Genomic DNA, 21,438 nt, shown 5'->3' with positions numbered 1-21,438 from the left:
GGAAGAGGGAACTGAGTGTACTATCTCCAAATGTGCAGATGATACAAAGTTGAGTGAGAGGGTGAGTTGTGAGGATAATGCAGAGATGCTTCAGTGCGATTTGGACAGGCTGATGTTGTGGGTATCTGCATGACAGATGCAGTATAATGTGGATAATTGTGAGGTTATCCACTTTCGTAGCAAGAATACGAAGACAGATTATGACTTGAATGGGTGTAAATTGAGAGAGGTGGCCACTCAACGAAACCTCGGAGTCCTTGTTCATCAGTCATTGAAAGCAAGCACGCAGGTACAGCAGGCAGTCAAGAAGGTAAATGATATGTTGGCCTTCCTAGCAAGAGCTTTTGAGTATAGGGATCGGGATGTTTTGCTGCAGTTGTATAGGGTGTTGGTCAGGCCACACCTGGAGTATTGTATGTAGTGTTGGATGTCCTTGCTATAGAGGGAGTACAGCGAAGGTTTCCCAGGCTGATTTCTGGGATGGCAGGTCTGTCATATGAGGAGAGACTAAGTCGGTTAGGATTATATTCACTGGAGTTTAGAAGAGTGAGAAATTTATAAAATTCTAACAGGGTTAGAAAGGGTGGATTCAGAAAAAGTGTTTCTAATGGTGGGGTGTGCAGAACTAGGCGTCATAGTTTGAGGATAAGAGGTAAGCCTTTTAGAACTGAGGTGAGGAGAAATTTCTTCACCCAGAGAGTGGTGAATTCACCACCACAGAAAGTAGTTGAGGCCAAAATGTTGCCTGATTTCAAGAATAAACTAGATATAGCTCTTGGGGCTAAAAGGATCAAGGGATATGGGGGGAAGGGGTTATCAAGACTTTGAATTTGATGAACAGCCATGATCAAGATGAATGGAGGAGCAGGCTCGAAGGGCCAAATGGCCTACTCCCACTTCCACTTTCTATGTTTTTAATCCACACCAAGCCAATGAAATTGTTTGTTTGTGTGTTTTCTTATTTATATGTTAAGACGTAGAGGGTTCACTAATTTCTATTGTAAATCAGTAAGGGTGACACAGCACCAGGAACTTAGATTTGATTCTGGCCCTGGGTGACCGTGTGGAGTTTGCACGTTCTCCCAGTGTCTCCATGGGCTTCCATTGGGTGTTGTGGCTTCCTCCCACAGTCCAAAAGTGTGTAGATGATGTGAACTGCCCACATTCAATTTATCTGATTTGATTTATTATTGTCACATGTGTCAGTATACAGTGAAAAGTATTGTTTCTTGCGCGCTATACAGACAAAGCATACCATTCATAGAGAAGGAAAGGAGACAGAGCGGAATGTAGTGTTATAGTTATAGCTAGGGTGTAGAGAAAGATCAACTTAATGTGAAGTCGGTCCATTCAAAAGTCTGATGGCAGCAGGGAAAAAGCTGTTCTTGAATTCGTTGGTGCGTGACCTCAGACTTCTATATATTTTTCCTGATGAAAGAAGGTGGAAGAGAGAATGTCCATGGTGTGTGGGGTCCTTAATTATATCGGCTGCTTTGCAAGGCAGCAGGAAGTTTAGACAGAGTCAACGGATTCTGTTTGTGTGTTGGACTGGGCTTTGTTCACAACCCTTTGTAGTCCCTTGCGGTCTTGGGCAGAGCAGGAGCCCGTACCAAGCTGTGATACAACCAGAAAGAATGCTTTCTACGCTGCATCTGTAAAAGTTGGTGAGAGTCGTAGCGGACATGTCAAATTTCCTCAGCCCTCTGAGAAAGTAGAGGCGTTGGTGGGCTTTCTTAACTATAATGGGGGGGACCAGGACAGGTTGTTGGCGATCTGGACACCTAGAAACTTGAAAGTCTCGACCTTTTCCCCCATTGATGGAGTCAGGGGCATGTTCTGTTCTATGCTTCCTGCAGTCGATGACAATCTCCTATGTTTTGTTGACACTGAGGGAGTGGTTATTGCCATCACACCTGTTCACCAGATTCTCTATCTTATTCCTGTATTCCATCTTATCATTGTTTGAGACCTGACCCACTACTGTGGTGTCATCTACAAACTTAAAAATCGAGTTGGGAGGGGAATTCGGCCACACAGTCATAAGCGTATAAGCAGTATAGTAGGGGGCTGAGGACACAGCCTTGTAGTGTACTGGTGTTGAGCTGGTTGTGGAGGAGGTGTTGTTGCCTATCCTTACCGATTGTTGTCTGCGGGTTAGGAAGTTCAGGATCCACTCACAGAGGGAGGCGCCAAGCCCCAGGCCACGGAGTTGAGTTTCATAGGAATAGTGGTGTTCAAGGGTGAGCTGTAGTTAATAGATAGGAGTTGACTTAGGTGTGTTTGTTATCTGGTGTTCCAGGTTTAAGTGCAGGGCGAGGGAGATGGCATCTGCTGTACAACTGTTGCAGTGGTAGAATTGTCCTGGAAGATTGGAATTGATTCATGCTATGACTAACTTTTCAAATGATGAGTGTCAGAGCCACCAGATGATAATCATTAAGGCACATTGCTTCACTTTTCGTTGGTACCCTCATCTTAAAGCAGATAGGGACCTCAGATTGTTGTAAAGAGAGGTTGACGAGGTTTGCGAATACCCAGCTGGTTCATGGGGGATCTGAGTGCTCGTACTTTAGTTGACCTTAGTGTCCAAAGGTTAAGGGAATTGGCTATTGTAAATTGGCCCTTAGAGAGAAAATGCTGGAAGATCTCAGCAGGTCTGGCAGCAACTGTAAGGAGAGGAAAGAACTGATGTTTGAGTCCATATGGTCCTTTGCAAATTGACCCTTGGTGTCCAAAGATGTGTAGGTTAGGAGGTTTGGCCGTGGTAAATTTTCCTTTCAGTCAGTTTAAGGTTTCATTTTCTGTTTGGATGCAGTTAAAGTTGAGTTTTAGAAAGGATAGCAAGCCGAAAGAAAGTTTATCTCTGTCTCTCTCTCTCTCTCTCTCTTTCTCCCTGGTTTTGGAAATTCTGCGGTTAATTGAAAGCAAGGTCTTGTCTTTCTGAAAGAGGGAATCGGCTGTTAGTGGTTTGCCAACAGTCCCTGTTGTTTTGGGAAGTGTTGTGACTTTAAAGTTTACAGTTTATTCGTCACAAGTAGGCTTACATTAACACTGCTGTAAAGTTACTGTGAAATTCTCCTGAGCGCCATGCTCCGGCGCCTGTTCGGGTAACAATGAGGGAGAATTTAGCATGGCCAATTCATCTAACCAGCACATCTTTCACACTGTGGGAGGAAACCGGAGCACCCGGAGGAAACCCACAGAGACACAGGGAGAACATGCAGACTCTACACAGACATTGACCCAAGCCAGGAGCCAAAAGCGGGTCTCTGGCGCTGTGAGACAGCAGTGCTAACCACTGTACCACCAGTCTGTAAATCAGTGCTGGTACTAAATGTGACCAGAATTGTGCACAGTACTGTATTCACATTCTGACTGCAGTTTTATACTACCAACATGTTCCGGTTCAGGTCAGAAACTTTGAAGTGTTTTATGGAACCTGCCTAGATCATATGTTTTGCATCTTGAATTTGGCTAGGATAAGCATGAGATGCTTCACTTCAGTATGATTCAAATGACCCACTAGGGAGCTTTTATCAAACAAACTTTATTTAAGAATATAGTTAACATGTATAGTAAGAAAATTGGCATGAACTTCTATCAATTACAAACAAGAAACAAAACAATCACGATAATGTATAATCCTTAACAAATATCTAATGTGTTCCAATCAAACCAATCCCCTAAACAAAAGACCCTTTTCACAGGTTTAATATCGCAAAGACTAATGCTCATGTGGTACTGGACTTCAGTCCTTGGATGAAGTCTGCACTTCTCTGGGTAGACTCAGGAGAGTTTGAAGTCCTCAGCCAGAGGGAACCACATCTTGGCAGCCAGCCTGTCCAACCTTTCAAACTTGTGCATGTTTCAATTTAATCCCCTCTCATTCTGCTAAATTCCAGCGAATACAGGCGGTTCTGCCATCCCAGGAATCAGTCTGGTGAACCTTCACTGCATTCTCTCTCTAAAGAAAGCATATCTCTTCTCAGGTGAGGAGGCCATAACCTCATGCAATACTCAGTGTGTTCTCACTAAGGCCCTGCACGATTACAGTCAGACACCCTTGTTCTTGTACTCGAGTCCTTTAGCAGCGAAGCCCAGCATCCCATGTGCCAACTGCTTGCTGTACCTGCACGCTTGCTTTCAGTGACTGAACACTCAGGTCTCTTTGTACGTCACTATTTCCCCAATCTATCACTATTTAAATAATACTCTGCCATTCTGTCGCTATGTCTGAATTTCACATTTGTCCACATTATACTGCATATGTAATGTATTTGTCCATCTCCTGTGTTGTGAAATTAGTGTTTGTGAATTTGTTTTTCATTGTTGGACATGGGCGTTGCTGGTTGGCCAGCATTTATTGCCCAGCCCTAGGTGCCCTTGACAAGGTGGTGGTCAGTTTCCTTCTTGAATCGCTGCAGTCCATGTGTTGTGTGTGGGTTGATCCACAATGCCATTAAATGATAAATACCGGTAAAATGCTAAGAGTTGTAAAAGATGGTTTAGTTTTTTTTCTGTGTACTGGGAAGCTGCAGGTGCAAGAATCCAGTACAGAATGAAACAATGCATCAAGAGAAAAACAACAGGGTTGCTTTGGTAACAGGCTTAAGGCATTTGAATCACAACAAGTTTTTGAATGTTAACCAATCAATTTAAAATAAGCATCACAATCGCATCAGCCTATCAAAATTGAATTTGGTGCTTTGATAACATGTTATACCAAAATTCGCACGATAGGATTGGTTTGTCATCGGGAGTATAAAAATTATTCCCAGCTCAGGAAAATGGCCAGAGGCCACATAAAGATCACCTGCCACAGCTAGAGAGAGAGAGAGAGGGAGACACCGACAGAAAATTCTCTGCCAGTGTCGCAGCCACATGAGAGAAAACCCAGTGCATCACGGACCAACAGAAGGACTCAACAAACAAGATACAAGATTTCCAGAAGACGTCAAACCTGATTGCATTTTGGAGAGTGATTGTGCCATTCCTCACATTATTTTTAAAAGATTATGAAAAGGAGGTACTTAGTTTTGAATGGTTGAGTTCTCTGAGAGGAGCTTGCTCTCCCCTTCACAACACTTGTGCATTCTGAGTGTTCAAAAACAGTTCCAAAGGAATTTGCAAATACATTTATTCTCTTAAAAATTAACCACTGAAATATGACTTTAGGTCAAGCTTTTGACTTCTGCATTATAAGGCATTTTGTGACATATCTGAAATTTAGTTAAAGCATTTAAGAATTTGAACTAATAAATATTATTCTTCCTCCTCCTCTGCCTTCCTGTCCAGGTATGAAGAATCGACCCCCACTTCTTCGTAATCCTTCTCGAGTGAAGCCAGGTCCTCCCGTGCATCCTGGAACTCCCCTTCCTCCAGCCCTTCCCCCACGTACCAGTGGACAAAGGCTCGCTTGGCGTACATCTTATCAAACTTGATGTTGAGGCGGGTCCAAGCGAAAGCAATGGCGGTGGTGTTGCTCAGCATACAGAGGGCCCGCTGTACCTTTGCCAGATCACCCCCTGGCACCACGGTGGGGGGCTGGTAGTTGATGCCAACCTGTGGGGAAGGAGGAATTCGACTATTAAAGCGACAAATTCAATATCAGGGAGCCCATTATTTCTAAGAAGGGCACATTTGTATGGGCGGTGCCAGTGGTCAGCAATGCTGCCTCACGGCACCAGGGACCCGGGTTCGACTCCCGGCTTGGGTCACTGTCTGTGTGGAGTTTGCACATTCTCCCCGTGTCTGCATGGGTTTCCTCCAGGTGCTCTGGTTTCCTCCCACAGTCTGAAAGACGTGCTGGTTAGGGTGCATTGACCCAAACAGGCGTCGGAGTGTGGTGACTAGGGGAATTTCACAGCGACTTCATTGCATTGTCAATACAAGCTTTACTTGTGACAAATCAACTTTTTTTTTTATTTCTGAACAAGAACCCCGTTCTGGATAGTGACTTGGTTCGTCACCCAGTTACATAGTCACAGTTTCTGACAGAATGACTGTGTTCAGAAGACAAATAAATTTATAAGAGTCGTATAATGCAGAAAAAGCCCATCGAGTCAGCACTGACAATATCTACCGTTATTGTTGCACTCATCTCATTTTCCAGCACTAATCTCATTTCCTCGAACCCTCTATGTACCCTCTACATCGTTATCCCAGGCAGCAGCCTGGCGAATCTCCCCTGTACCTCCTCCAATGCAATCACACATTCCCCATAATGTGGCAACCAGAACAACACACAGTGTTCTCGCTGTGGCCCCAAAGTTCTATACAACTCCAACATGACTTCCCTGCTTTTGTAATCTGTGCCTCGATTGATAAAGGCAATTGTCCTGTAAGCCATTTTTTACGACCCTTCCAATACGCCCTTCTACTTTTAGATCTGTGGACAAACACGCCATGGTCCCCTTGTTCCATAGAACTTCTCCGTATCCTGCTATTCACTGACTACTTTATCACTTCACACTTTTCAGAGTTAAAGTCCGTCTGCCTCTTGTCTGCCCATTTAATGATTCAATCTTTATCTTCTTGTAGGCCAAGACACTCCACCTCACTCTTAACCACCCATCCAATCTTTGTGTCACCTGCAAACTTACTAATTCTACCCTCTACATTGCCCATCAATGTCATTATATAAATGATTCATCATAAGGGGCCAGCACTGATGCCTCCAGTGCGTCACTGGACACTGACGTCCAAATGTTTCTAAAGCAACAGAGGAATTCCTCATTGGATCAGGAATGGCGGGAGTCTGTCCCTGAATGGAGAGGTTCTCCTAGGTCTCCATGAATGGAACACAAAAGCCACACTTACCTTGAACCCAGTCGGGCACCAATCAACAAACTGGATTGAGCGCTTGCCCTTGATGGTGGCAATGGAGGCATTGACATCCTTGGGCACCACGTCTCCTCGGTACAGCATGCAGCACGCCATGTACTTGCCCTGGCGGGGGTCACACTTCACCATCTGGTTGGCTGGTTCAAAGCAGGAGTTGGTGATCTCGGCCACCGAGAGTTGCTCGTGGTAAGCTTTCTCAGCTGAAATAAGGGGGGCAAAGGTCGCCAGAGGGAAGTGAATGCGGGGATAGGGGACCAGGTTGGTCTGGAACTCAGTCAGGTCCACGTTTAGGGCACCGTCGAACCGGAGTGAGGCCGTGATGGACGACACTACCTGTCCAATCAGACGGTTGAGGTTGGTGTAAGTTGGTCTCTCGATGTCAAGGTTCCGCCGACAGACATCGTAAATGGCCTCATTGTCCACCATGAAGGCACAGTCAGAGTGCTCCAGGGTGCAGTGGGTGACCAGCACGGAGTTGTACGGCTCAACCACCGCGGTGGAAATCTGGGGAGCAGGGTAAACGGAAAACTCCAGCTTGGATTTCTTGCCGTAGTCGACGGAGAGTCTCTCCATCAGGAGGGAGGTAAAACCCGAGCCAGTGCCACCCCCAAAACTGTGGAAGATGAGGAAACCCTGCAGTCCTGTGCACAGGTCAGCCTGTGGGGGGAAAAATACAGAAAACACATTAAACAGGAAACGCAATCTCTCCCCAAGTGTTTGGATGCAAAACCTGGACAGGAGGATAAGTGTTTAACTGTCAGGCTGGGATGTGGCAGTGAGAAACTGGGATCAGACAGTTTGGAGTTTAGGTGTAGAGTGACATTTGGGGAGGAAGTATATAAACCCCCATGTTTTCAGGAACAGCACATTCCCAGTGAGTGTTTACAGACCCGTCTGAAACTTGCCCACTTTCAAGAATTGAAATCAACAGTAGATACTGGGGTGACCCAGCAGGAAAAGAAGTTCAGATACAAGAGTTTACATCACACAAGGTGATGCTGGTGGTACCGTCGCAGGTCTACTAATTCGTAGAGCCAGCCTCACGTGCTGGGGACATGGTTTCTAATCCCACTACTACAGATAGTGCAATCTAGCTTCAATTAAATATCTGGAACAGGAAATGTAGGTGCACCATTGTGACCATGAGAACTATCATCAAAGATATTGAAAACATCTCGTTTACGAATGTCTATTAGTGAAGGAAACCTGCCACCCTTACCTAGTCTGGGCTCCATGTGATTCCAGGCTAACAGCAATTTAGTTTACTGTTAAAACCCCCCTCTCTCACACACGGCTGAGTAAAGCATTCAGTTCAAGGTCGTAGGGATGGGCAGTCAGTCCTGGCCCAGCCAGCGATGCCCACATCCCCTGAATGATTGTTTTTAAAATACACGGGACAGGAATGCAGAATACCCAAGTGAGAAAACTTACCACCTTCCGGACACGATCTAAGACCAGGTCCACAATCTCCTTGCCCACAGAGCAGTGGCCCCGTGCGTAGTTATTAGCCGCATCCTCCTTGCCGGTGATGAGCTGCTCGGGGTGAAAGAGCTGTCGGTAGGTGCCGGTACGGACCTCATCTGGGGGAGACAGGGAGCAGAGATTTGACCAACAAGAACTCAGAGACTGAAGGAAATATTTCAATCAGATCCCTGACTGACCAACCCGGCAACAATCTCTCATCTTACCAATCACAGTGGGCTCCAGGTCTATAAACACGGCTCGGGGAACGTGTTTACCAGCCCCTGTCTCACTGAAGAAGGTGTTGAAGGAGTCATCACCACCTCCGATGGTCTTGTCACTGGGCATCTGTCCATCCGGCTGGATCCCATGTTCCAGACAATACAGCTCCCAGCAAGCGTTACCGATCTGTACACCGGCCTGGCCAATGTGGATTGAAATGCACTCGCGCTAAAGAGGGGATAAAACAGATTACTCACACAGTATGGAGAGTTTACACATTCCGGATGCTGACGGATGGATACATTGGGATAAACTGAGGCTCCATTCTCTCTCCCATTGGATGTGCCTGCCTGGTGATTGCCCCCAGAATTTAAGAACTATTTCCTCCTTCTTGGATTGTTTGTTGGGCACTCGGTTCTGTAAACACCATAAACTCCCTTTCCCCCTTCCCCCCAGTGATTGCTCCCTATGGGTGTCACCTCCCCAAACCCCATTAATCAACCCAGTAAATGACTGGGTATCAACCAGACATCACCAATCAAACCCCATCAACCAGACATCACCAATCAAACCCTGCTGTGTGTGTGGAACACTGTTTCCCTCCAGGTTCTGTCATGTGTTCTTACCATAATGTCCTTCTATACTCGCAACTGCTGCCAACATGCTGCACACCCTGCCGCCCACCCTATTTATACCGCACCCCCTTTGGCTGATTCCACATCTGATTGGTCTGTTAGAACAATGGGCTCTTGTTGTTTGGAGACACATCACAATGAGGGCAAATGTGGACCGTGCTGATTGGGTGCTTTGTGCAAGGGGCGGGGCAGTGTCTTCATCACAATTGATTATGGGAGGATTACAGGGCGACAAAGGAGGACATTTGTCTATCAATGTCCCAGGTCAGCGGCATCAATCAGACCTCGGCCTCCAAAGCACATTAATAGCATCTCATCACAGGCATTAATCTATCCCACGCCATTAAACTGAATTCCATCAATCCAGTCTCATCTATTCCACTCAGATACACTCCAGACATCAGGCAGTGATCTAATCCATCAAAGCATCATCCAATCTACCAGTCCACTATCCAACTCAATGTGACCATCATGCAATCCAATGTGACCATCATCCAATCCATCAGACCACCGTCTAATCTATGAGCCCACAACCCAAATTTATCAGGCGTTCATTCAAAACAACTGAACATCATCTAATCCATCATCCAGTATGCCACAGAGTGTAATTTTGAGTACAGGGTGTTCTTTGAAGCCTTTCTCCTATATTTTGGTTTTATTGGCATCTCTTAAGGTTTCTGGGAATTTGTGAGCTCTGGGACTTTCATCAGAAATTGTGCAAACAATCTGAACATATTTCAATCATCAGAGCACTATCAAATCCATCATCCAATTCATCAGCCAATTATCCAATCCATCAGAAACTCATCCAATCCATCAAACAATCCATCACCCACTACTTCAAACAACTATCCAAGCCATCTAACCTTCATCCAATTCATCAGATCATCAACTAACACATCAGCCAATTAATCAGAATAGCATCCACACCATCAGATATTGTCCAATCTATCCGGTGTTCATACAACGCATCAGAGCACCATCAAAACCATCATCCAAACCATCAGATAATTATCTAATCCACCGGATCATCAACCAATCCATCATTCAATCCATCAGACCAACATTGCACATCATCAGACCATCATCCAATCTCCATCTAATTAATCAGACAATCACTAATCCGTGAGACCATCATCCAATTCATTTGCTAATCAATCAGACCATCATCCAATCCATCAGACTATCGTATAAATCCAACAGACTATTATCTAATCCAGGGAACCATCATTATGCTGTCCATCATTCAATGGATAGACCTAAAACAGTTCATCATCAAATCCATCACCCAATCCAACTTTAATTCATTGGATCAGCTTCCAATTCATCATCCAATTCAAATGACCATCTTCCAATCCAACATCCCAACATCAGACCGTCATCAATCCTCTGGACCATCAGACAATCTATCACCCAATTCAAATGACCATCATTCAATCCGTCATCCAATCCATCAAAGATTCAACAAGTCCATCAGACCAGCGTGAATGCACTAAATGATCATCCAATCCATTATCCTATTCATCAGACCTAAATAAAATCGATCTGATAACAAGCCAACACATCAGATCACCATCCAATCCGTCATCTAATCCATCAGACCATCATGCAGTCCATCATCCAACCCATAATACCACCATCCATTTCAGCATCAAGTCCACCATCTAATCCATTCTGCAAATTCATCAGACCTTCATCCAATCCATCAGATTATCATCCAATCTGCGGAACCATCATCTAATCCATCAGGCCATCATCTAATTGATTGGATCATCCTACAATCCATCATCCAATTCAAAAGGCCATCTTCTAATCTATCCTCCAATCCACCAGACCATCTGCAAATCTATCATCCATTTCAAAAGGCCATCAGCCAATAGATCACCCAATCCATCAGACCATCATCTAATCCATCCACACCATTCGATCATCATTCAATATATCATCCAATTCAATACCTGATCAATTAGAACATTACGCAAAACATCATCCATCCCATGAGACCATCATCTAATCCATCAGAGTCAACAAAACCATCAAAACCATAGATAATCTTCCAATCTATTATCCAAATTCATCAGACCTACACCCAATCTATCCAATAATGAACGAATCCATCGGATCACCATCCAAACCATTATCCATCACACCATCAAACCATCCATCAGACCACCATCTAATCCATAAACTAATCCATGAGACCATGATCCAATCCCTTTCATAATCCATCAGGTCATAACCCAATCCGTCATCCATTCCACCAGGCCATCATTCAAATCATCAGGTCATTATCCAGTCCATCAACTAATTCATAAGAACATCATTCAATCCATTGCCAAATGCATGATAACATTATCTAATCCATTATCTAATCCCTTAGACTATGATCTAATCCATTGGATTTTCATGCAATCCATCCTCTAATTTAACTGTCCCTCATCTAAAGTATCATCTAATCCATCAGATCATCAGCCAATCCACTGTCCAATCCATCAGAGAAGGAAGCAATCCATCATCCAATTAATCAGAGCACCATCTAATCGATTATCCGCTTCATCAGACTAGTATCCAATCCACCAGACTATCATCCAATCCACCATCTAATCTGTCAGACCATCTTCAAATCCATCAGAACATCAATCATCATCCAATCTATCAGATCAATATCCATAACATCAGGTCATCATACAACCCATCAGACCAACATCCATTCCATGATGGTGGCACAGTGGTTAGCACTGCAGCCTCACAGCTCCAGGAACTCTGGGTTCAATTCCTAGCTTGGGTCACTGACTGTGTGGAGTTTGTACATTCTGCATGGGTTTCCTCCAGGTGCTCCGGTTTCTTCCCACAGTCCAAAGACGTGCGGGTTGTGTGCATTGGCCATGTTCAACTGCCCCTTAGTGTCCCAGGATGGGTAGGTTAGAGGGATTAGCAGGGTAAATATGTGGGACTACAGAGTTAGGGCCTGGGTGGGACTGTTGTCAGTGCAGATCCGATGGGCCGAATAGCCTCCTTGTGCACTATAGGGTTTCTACGATAATCCAAACAATCAAACCATTATCCAATCCATCACACTATCATCCTTCCAGCAGACTGTCAATCCAAATCCAGCATGCATTCATCCACACTTTTAGTCCACCATCCAATCCATCATCGAACCAAGTTTAAAATCCATCACCTTATCCATGGAACCAGCATGCTGCTCATCATCTAATCCATTGGACCATTGACTAATCCATCACTGAATCCATTTTCTAATCCATCAGACTTTCAGACAGTGCCTTAGACCTTAGTCAGTGCCTAAGGCCTTCAGACAGTGCCTTAGACCATTATTCAATCCATCAGTCAAATATCCAATCATCCTTCCTATCAAACCATCATCCAATGCACAAAATCATCATGCGATCAGCCAAAGAATCCATGAGACCATCATCCAATCTACCATCCAAATCCATCACTGTAGAAGGGAATTTAGTCAGACAGAGTTTATAGGCATTAGCAAGCGAACACATAATCAATCTTACCCAACATGAGGACAAATAAACAGCTGAATTTATAATAAAAAGATTTAATTGAAATTAAAACATGATTTATGTTTTATATCAATGAATAACATTTAACATGTTTGAACTTGAAATGTATTAACTTAAACTTTGAAAACAGAAATGTGCAAAAAGTCAGCATCATAGAATCATAGATTCCCACAGAAGGAGGCCATTTGGCCCATCGAGTCTGCACCAACCACAATCCCACCCAGGCCCTATCCCCATTAGCCCATACATTTACCCTAGCTAGTCCCCCAGACACTAAGGGATGATTTATCATGGCCAATCCACCTAACCCACACACCTTTAGTCTAGGAGGAAACTGGAGCACCCAGAGGAAACCCACACAGACACGGGGAGAACATGCAAACTCTGCACAGACAGTGACCCAAGCCAGGAATCGAACCTGGGTCTCTGGTGCTGTGAGGCAGCAGTGCTAACCACTGTGCCAGCATGCCACCCCATTATGATCAGAAGATATCATTCAGCAAGAGAATTTTTGTATTTTGGTGTAAACTTGCATTCGAAAGATAACAAGCGCAGGCAAACTTATTGAGGTTATACCAAATGGTAGGAACATCTTATGTTGCAACATAAAAGATTTGTTTACCTAGGCCTGAAGGAACGTCAAGTGATGGGTCCTCATTTGGCCTTGTACCCAAGTCTCGGCATTTAACCAGCGCTCACTTATGCAACATAAGGTTTCCTGGACGCCACAGCAACTAGAAAGCAACTATGCCAAGAGGCGGGCTTCCACTGCATAGAGGGACTAATAGAATAACTTTATTTAAGGTGGCATATTGTAATTCAATTTAGAATACTGTTATGATTAGATAGACATGTTGAATCATAAATGAAATCATAAGCTAATTATTGGGCTGAGCTTTTGCTAACGAAAGTGTATAATTGATTAACTTTTTGAAGGTCTGATGGATTAGATGATGAGCAGCATGTTGGTTCCATGGATAAGATGATGGATTGGAAGCTGGCATGATTGATTCGATGATAGATTGGATGATGGACTAAAAGCGGGATCTTCTGAGAAAGCTCTGTCTGATGGCTCAACTGTACCATGTATCTGAGGTCTCCCTTTGGCCAAAGTTATTGTTTTGTGTATTGTATGTCATGTTTGCTTTAATAAAACTAGTTTTTAAACAAATTTATTATGCTTAATAAATGGAGTCATTTTACCTTGCGAAAGTTTGCCTTTAGAATTACCCTTTAGACTTTCTAAATCATCTGATCTATTATTCAATCCATCACATCATCATCCATTCCATCATCTTATACATCAGATCATCATGCAGTCCATTGTACAGTCCATCACACAATCCATGACATCATTCAATCCATTATCTAATTCCTCAGACCATGATCTAATCCAGTTGGATCATCATGCCATCCATCCTCTAATTTAACAGTCCATCATCCAAATTATCATCCAATTCATCAGATCATTAGTCAATCCATTGTCCAATCCATCAGATAAGAAAGCAATCCACTATCCAATCAACCTGACCATTATCCAACTCAGCAGAGCATCATCAAATCGATTGTCCACTCCCTCAGACTAGTATCCAATCATCATGCAAACGATCAGACCAAAATTCACCGTCAAATCCATTAAAGCATCACCCACTCCACCATTTTATCATGTAATCCATCACTCAGCCAATCCATCAGAGAAACATACAATCCATCATCTTATCACAGAATCCCTACAGTGCAGAAGGAGGCCATTCAGCCCATTGAGTTTGCACTGGCTCTCTGACTGAGCATTCCACCTAGACCATTTCCCCATAATTCCTCCCGAATCCCCCTGACCTACCCATCTTTGGATACCAAGGGGCAAGATGGCATGGCCAATCCACCCAACCTGCACATTTTTGGATGTGGGACAAAACCGAGGCACATGGTGGACGGTCTGATGAATGGAGGATGGTCTGATGGATTGGATGATGGTCTGATGGACTGAAAGATGGTCTGATGGATTGAAAGATGCTCTGATGGATTGGAAGATGGTCTGATGGATTGGGAGATGCTCTGATGGACGGCAAAATGGTCTGATGGATTGAAAGATGCTCTGATGGACTGAAAGATGGTCTGATGGATTAGAAGATGCTCTGATGGATTGGAAGATGGTCTGATTGGATGATGGGATGGTCTGATTGAATTAAGGGATGGTCTGATTGGATTACGGGATGGTCTGATTGTTTGGAAGATGATCTGATGTGATTGGAAGATGGTCTGATTGGATTAGGGGATGGTCCGGCTGATTGGAAGATGGTTTGATTGAATAAAGTGATTGATTACATGACCGTCTGATGCACTGGGTGTATCTGAGTGGAATAGATGAGACTGGATTGATGGAATTCAGTTTAATGGCGTGTGATAGATTAATGCCTGTGATGAGATGCTATTAATGTGCTTTGGAGGCCGAGGTCTGATTGATGCCGCTGACCTGGGACATTGATAGACAAATGTCCTCCTTTGTCGCCCTGTAATCCTCCCATAATCAATTGTGATGAAGACACTGCCCCGCCCTTTGCACAAAGCACCCAATCAGCACGGTCCACACTTGTCCTCATTGTGATGTGACGCCAAGCAACAAGAGCCCATTGTTCTAACAGACCAATCAGATGTGGAATCAGCCAAAGGGGGTGCGGTATAAATAGGGTGGGCGGCAGGGTGTGCAGCATGTTGGCAGCAGTTGCGAGTATAGAAGGACATTATGGTAAGAACACATGACAGAACCTGGAGGGAAACAGTGTTCCACACACACAGCAGGGTTTGATTGGTGATGTCTGGTTGGTGGGGTTTGATTGGTGATGTCTGGTTGATACCCAGTCATTTACTGGGTTGATTAATGGGGTTTGGGGAGGTGACACCCATAGGGAGCAATCACTGGGGGGAAGGGGGAAAGGGAGTTTATGGTGTTTACAGAACCGAGTGCCCAACAAACAATCCAAGAAGGAGGAAATAGTTCTTAAATTCTGGGGGCAATCACCAGGCAGGCACATCCAATGGGAGAGAGAATGGAGCCTCAGTTTATCCCAATGTATCCATCCGTCAGCATCCGGAATGTGTAAACTCTCCATACTGTGTGAGTAATCTGTTTTATCCCCTCTTTAGCGCGAGTGCATTTCAATCCACATTGGCCAGGCCGGTGTACAGATCGGTAACGCTTGCTGGGAGCTGTATTGTCTGGAACATGGGATCCAGCCGGATGGACAGATGCCCAGTGACAAGACCATCGGAGGTGGTGATGACTCCTTCAACACCTTCTTCAGTGAGACAGGGGCTGGTAAACACGTTCCCCGAGCCGTGTTTATAGACCTGGAGCCCACTGTGATTGGTAAGATGAGAGATTGTTACTGGGTTGGTCAGTCAGGGATCTGATTGAAATATTTCCTTCAGTCTCTGAGTTCTTGTTGGTCAAATCTCTGCTCCCTGTCTCCCCCAGATGAGGTCCGTACCGGCACCTACCGACAGCTCTTTCACCCCGAGCAGCTCATCACCGGCAAGGAGGATGCGGCTAATAACTACGCACGGGGCCACTGCTCTGTGGGCAAGGAGATTGTGGACCTGGTCTTAGATCGCGTCCGGAAGGTGGTAAGTTTTCTCACTTGGGTATTCTGCATTCCTGTCCCGTGTATTTTAAAAACAATCATTCAGGGGATGTGGGCATCGCTGGCTGGGCCAGGACTGACTGCCCATCCCTACGACCTTGAACCGAATGCTTTACTCAGCCGTGTGTGAGAAAGTGGGGTTTTAACAGTAAACTAAATTGCTGTTAGCCTGGAATCACATGGAGCCCAGACTAGGTAAGGGTGGCAGGTTTCCTTCACTAATAGACATTCGTGAACGAGATGTTTTCAATATCTTTGATGATAGTTCTCATGGTCACAATGGTGCACCTACATTTCCTGTTCCATGTATTTAATTGAAGTTAGATTGCACTATCTGTAGTAGTGGGATTAGAAACCATGTCCCCATCACGTGAGGCTGGCTCTATGAATTAGTAGACCTGCGACGGTACCACCAGCATCACCTTGTGTGATGTAAACTCTTGTATCTGAACTTCTTTTCCTGCTGGGTCACCCCAGTATCTACTGTTGATTTCAATTCTTGAAAGTGGGCAAGTTTCAGACGGGTCTGTAAACACTCACTGGGAATGTGCTGTTCCTGAAAACATGGGGGTTTATATACTTCCTCCCCAAATGTCACTCTACACCTAAACTCCAAACTGCCTGATCCCAGTTTCTCACTGCCACATCCCAGCCTGACAGTTAAACACTTATCCTCCTGTCCAGGTTTTGCATCCAAACACTTGGGGAGAGATTGCGTTTCCTGTTTAATGTGTTTTCTGTATTTTTCCCCCCACAGGCTGACCTGTGCACAGGACTGCAGGGTTTCCTCATCTTCCACAGTTTTGGGGGTGGCACTGGCTCGGGTTTTACCTCCCTCCTGATGGAGAGACTCTCCGTCGACTACGGCAAGAAATCCAAGCTGGAGTTTTCCGTTTACCCTGCTCCCCAGATTTCCACCGCGGTGGTTGAGCCGTACAACTCCGTGCTGGTCACCCACTGCACCCTGGAGCACTCTGACTGTGCCTTCATGGTGGACAATGAGGCCATTTACGATGTCTGTCGGCGTAACCTTGACATCGAGAGGCCAACTTACACCAACCTCAACCGTCTGATTGGACAGGTAGTGTCGTCCATCACGGCCTCACTCCGGTTCGACGGTGCCCTAAACGTGGACCTGACTGAGTTCCAGACCAACCTGGTCCCCTATCCCCGCATTCACTTCCCTCTGGCGACCTTTGCTCCACTTATTTCAGCTGAGAAAGCTTACCACGAGCAACTCTCGGTGGCCGAGATCACCAATGCCTGCTTTGAACCAGCCAACCAGATGGTGAAGTGTGACCCCCGCCAGGGCAAGTACATGGCATGCTGCATGCTGTACCGAGGAGACGTGGTGCCCAAAGATGTCAACGCCGCCATTGCCACCATCAAGGGCAAGCGCTCAATCCAGTTTGTTGATTGGTGTCCAACGGGATTCAAGGTAAGCGAAGGTTTTGAGTTCCATTCATGAACTCTGGGAAAATATGGGAAAACCTCACCCATCAGGCACAGTAATAGAACAGACTCCCTCGATTCCTGATCCAATGAGGATCTCCTTCGGTGTCTGTGTCTGTGGGAGTTTGCACGTTCTCCCCGTGGTTGCGTGGGTTTCCTCCGGGTGCTCCGGTTTCCTCCCACATCCCAAAGATGTGCTTTTAGGCTGATTGATTGGGTACTAAATTGTCCCTAAATTGGACCTCCCTGATTAGGCGTAGACTAAAATCATGAATAGGTCACTGAGACAGTGGGACGGCAGCGCGGGCTCGTTGGGCCGAAGGGCCTGTTTCCCGTGCTGTGTTGTTCTTTGTTCTTTGTTCCTGTTGCTTCAGGTGGAATCTGCTCAGCTTCTAATCTGAATTAGAATCCTGAAAATTCCAGGGAAACTTCTGTCTCGATATCAGTTTCTAAAAAAAAATTCCAGAAGCTCAAGGGACTCTCACGAGCGTCCATAAAATAGCAACTAAATTAACGTCTGAATTAACTCTCTGTACAAAGTGACCTTCTGTCATCCTGTGGCTTTGTAACTTGGTGAAGGGCCCAGTAAATATCCAGAGTTGGTTGTTTTTGTTCAGTGAAATAGTAATCTCACCCAGAAATGTAACTTTCTGAAAAATAGTGGGCTTCCTGATGTTGAAGTTTTGGCTTAAATAATGGAATTCCTCCTTCCCCACAGGTTGGCATCAACTACCAGCCCCCGACGGTGGTACCAGGGGGTGATCTGGCAAAGGTACAGCGGGCTGTCTGTATGCTGAGCAACACCACTGCCATTGCTTTCGCTTGGACCCGCCTCAACATCAAGTTTGATAAGATGTACGCCAAGCGAGCCTTTGTCCACTGGTACGTGGGGGAGGGGCTGGAGGAAGGGGAGTTCCAGGATGCACGGGAGGACCTGGCTTCACTCGAGAAGGACTACGAAGAAGTGGGGGTCGATTCTTCATACCTGGACAGGAAGGCAGAGGAGGAGGAAGAATAATACTTATTCAAATTTTGTAAAGGGTTTAACTAAATATCAAATATGTCACAAAACGTCTTATTAATGCAAAAGTCAAAAGCTTTGGCTTAATTAACAAAAGAGATATGAAATTATTAAAATAAATGTGTTTGGAAATCATTTTGAGTTGTTGTTTTTCAAAGCTCCGGATGCACAAGAGGTTTGGAAACATGGTGTGAAGATGTTTGAAATTCAGGGAGGGTCAATAGACCAGAACAGGAGTTAAAAGAGTTTGGAAGCCTGACCAGGTATCCAAACCCAAGCTGCAACTCTTGGTCCAACTGTGCAGGATCTGAATCTGCAGTTGACGTGTAAGTTTTTTATTTCTACGCACTGGGTTTTGTCTCTTGGGGTTTCTGTCTCACGCCAATGTCAAGAAACCCTTCTTCCATCTCTAACCATTCTTTGAATGTCGTAGTTGAGAATTCTGATTCATTCTAAATACACCAAAAACGAGGTTTGGGAACAATGCAAAATATTCAAGCAACGTATTTAATAACGTCTCTGAGAAATGAATTCGTAACATGCCAGTAAAATGAAAGATGTACTCATGAAAGATACCAACAGTACCAGCCACAAATTATGCAACAAAGTAAATTATTCAGGCCATGGGATAGTGCCAAATGATGAAGGCACCTTCAATTGGTGTAATAGTCGGTTTAAACTGGTTAGAGAAATTCTGGATCATAAGAAGGCATTTTTGGGACAGAACTTATGTAAAACGGAACGACAGATCAATATTTCAAGGTGTCAAACTATAATTGATTGAAGGATATGCCATTGTTAGATTGACAGAACAGTGAATGAATGAAATTGCTTTTAATTAAAGTGCTGGACTTATTAAATCTGATTAAAAAGTATAACCATTCTGCTTTTTGGCATGAAATCGGAGATCTTTTGAGAATGCCTCATAGCTAATTTGCTGTGCAGGTGAAATCAGAGATCTTTCTTTCGGCTGAAAGAAATTTGTCTTAATTGTATGTTTCTCTGAATATTTTTATTTTGTAATGTTTTTGGTTCTAATAAAACTAGTTTTTAAAAAAATTATTATGCTTTGAAGACTGAGATTCATTTACCTTTGCAAGAGTTTACTTATCAAAGTTGCTTTTTAGAACTTTCTGGTGTAATCTGACCAGAAAAATAGAATTTCCCACTACAATTGTACTTTAAAGCACTATCCACTGGTCATCAGCTGCTCTGCTCAAGTATACAGGTCATTCATATCTACCACGTCCAGGCACTACAATATTTTATACATGTCAATTAAATCTAACCTCTTCTAAACAAATCAAGATAGCCTTTTCCATCATTTCTCAAAGTTAAAACTCTCTATCCCTGCTTGCACACTTCTTCTGTTGGTTTTTCTCGTGAGATCTTCTCATTCCTAAACTGTGCACAGTCTGAATTGAGTTTTATACATTAGCACCGTAACTCCTCTGGTGCAGTAGTTCCCAATGTGATTCCCCACATTAATTACTTTACAACAATGTGACTTCAGTTGTCAGTATAAAGAAAATAGCAGTACAACGTTATGTACTAAGGTCAACAAACAAAAAGATGAAAATCTGTTGATTTATTATTTTGATGGTCTATCCATGACTACATGAGAGCGACTGCAGTTTGGTGTAGGAAGTAACAGAGAGAATTGATGCAGTGCTGTTCGGGAGGGAATTCCGGGATTTTGACCCAGTTAGTGAAGGAACAGGGTTTTCAAATCAGGATGGTGAGTGACTTGGAGAAATTGAGGTGATGGTGTTCCCAGGTATCGGCTGCTTTTATCTTTCTGGTCGTGTGTCTGGAACGTGCTGCCTAAGCAACCTCGGTCAGTTCCTGCCCTGCATCTTGTTGATGGTACATACGGCTGCCATTGTGCATCACTGATGGAGGGATTGAATGTTCGTGGCAGGGATCGCAAACATTCAGGCTGCCTCGTCTTGGATGATGTCAAGTTTCTGAAGTATTGTTGGAGCTGCACTCATTCAGGCATGTGGACAATATTCCATCACACTCCTTACTTACGCCTTGTAGATGGTGGACAGGCTTTGGGGGAGTCAGGAGGTGAACTACTTGCTGCAGGATTTCTAGCTTTTGACCTGCTGTCATAGGCAATAGTAGTTATATGGCTGGTCCAGTTCAGTTCCTGGTTAATGGTAATTTCCAGGCTGTTGCTAGTGGGGGGGACTCAGCAACACTAATGCCATTCGAAGTCAAAGGGTGATGGTTAGATCCTCTCTTGGTGGAGTTGGTCATTGTGTTGCGCAAATGTTACTTGCCATTTGGCCACCCAAGTCTGAATATTGTCCATGTCTTGCTGCATTTGGACAGAGAGCTGCAGTGCCTGAAGAGTCACGACTGGCGCTGAATATTGTGCAGTAATCAGCAAACATCCATCAGACACAGGAGCAAATGTAGGTCATTCAGCCCATCGAGTTTACTCTGTCATTCTGATCTGATGTATACCTCAGCTCCACTTTCCCACCTTAGCCCAAAAAGCTTGATTCCCTTACTGATCAAAAATCTATTCCAGCCTGGAACATAATTAATGATCCTGCCTCTGCAGTAAAGAATTCTGCAGATTCACTACCCTCCGATAAGAAATTCCTCCTCATCTC

The 21,438-nt window shown here is 44.5% G+C and overlaps 2 protein-coding genes across 2 annotated transcripts; one reads left to right on the top strand and one right to left on the bottom strand.

The window, feature by feature from the left end:
- Window positions 1-5,101: 5,101 nt before the first annotated feature.
- On the bottom strand, window positions 5,102-11,805 carry LOC145338082 (tubulin alpha-3 chain-like). Its single transcript, XM_080182864.1, has 5 exons — window positions 11,776-11,805; window positions 8,532-8,754; window positions 8,275-8,423; window positions 6,820-7,500; window positions 5,102-5,562 (listed from the first exon to the last, which is right to left on the bottom strand). Exons 1-5 carry the CDS (start codon window positions 11,803-11,805, stop codon window positions 5,263-5,265), a joined length of 1,383 nt encoding a protein of 460 aa, XP_080038990.1. The 3' UTR covers window positions 5,102-5,262.
- Window positions 11,806-15,766: 3,961 nt separating this feature from the next.
- LOC145338079 (tubulin alpha-3 chain-like) lies at window positions 15,767-18,808 on the top strand. The gene is made up of 4 exons (XM_080182861.1): window positions 15,767-16,064; window positions 16,173-16,321; window positions 17,096-17,776; window positions 18,509-18,808. The coding sequence occupies exons 1-4, from the start codon at window positions 15,944-15,946 to the stop codon at window positions 18,806-18,808; spliced, it is 1,251 nt and encodes a 416-aa protein (XP_080038987.1). The 5' UTR covers window positions 15,767-15,943.
- Window positions 18,809-21,438: the final 2,630 nt, after the last annotated feature.

This window comes from Carcharhinus amblyrhynchos, unplaced genomic scaffold (assembly GCF_965287045.1).
Source record: "Carcharhinus amblyrhynchos unplaced genomic scaffold, sCarAmb.v2.hapA scaffold_92, whole genome shotgun sequence".
NCBI classification, from domain to species: domain Eukaryota; kingdom Metazoa; phylum Chordata; class Chondrichthyes; order Carcharhiniformes; family Carcharhinidae; genus Carcharhinus; species Carcharhinus amblyrhynchos.
Note: the sequence above shows the minus strand (reverse complement) of the source record. Positions and strands in the feature narration are given on the sequence as shown.

Coding starts and splice junctions, on each gene's coding strand:
- LOC145338082 (XM_080182864.1), bottom strand. CDS start 11,805: ATGATTGATGTTCTGATGGATTTGAAGATG. Junction 8,755..11,775: donor TTCTGATGGATTTGAAGATG/GTCTGACAGATT, acceptor TCCCCTCTTTAG/CGCGAGTGCATTTCAATCCA. Junction 7,501..8,274: donor TAGATCGTGTCCGGAAGGTG/GTAAGTTTTCTC, acceptor TTCCCCCCACAG/GCTGACCTGTGCACAGGACT.
- LOC145338079 (XM_080182861.1), top strand. CDS start 15,944: ATGCCCAGTGACAAGACCATCGGAGGTGGTGATGACTCCTTCAACACC. Junction 16,322..17,095: donor TAGATCGCGTCCGGAAGGTG/GTAAGTTTTCTC, acceptor TTCCCCCCACAG/GCTGACCTGTGCACAGGACT. Junction 17,777..18,508: donor GGTGTCCAACGGGATTCAAG/GTAAGCGAAGGT, acceptor CCTTCCCCACAG/GTTGGCATCAACTACCAGCC.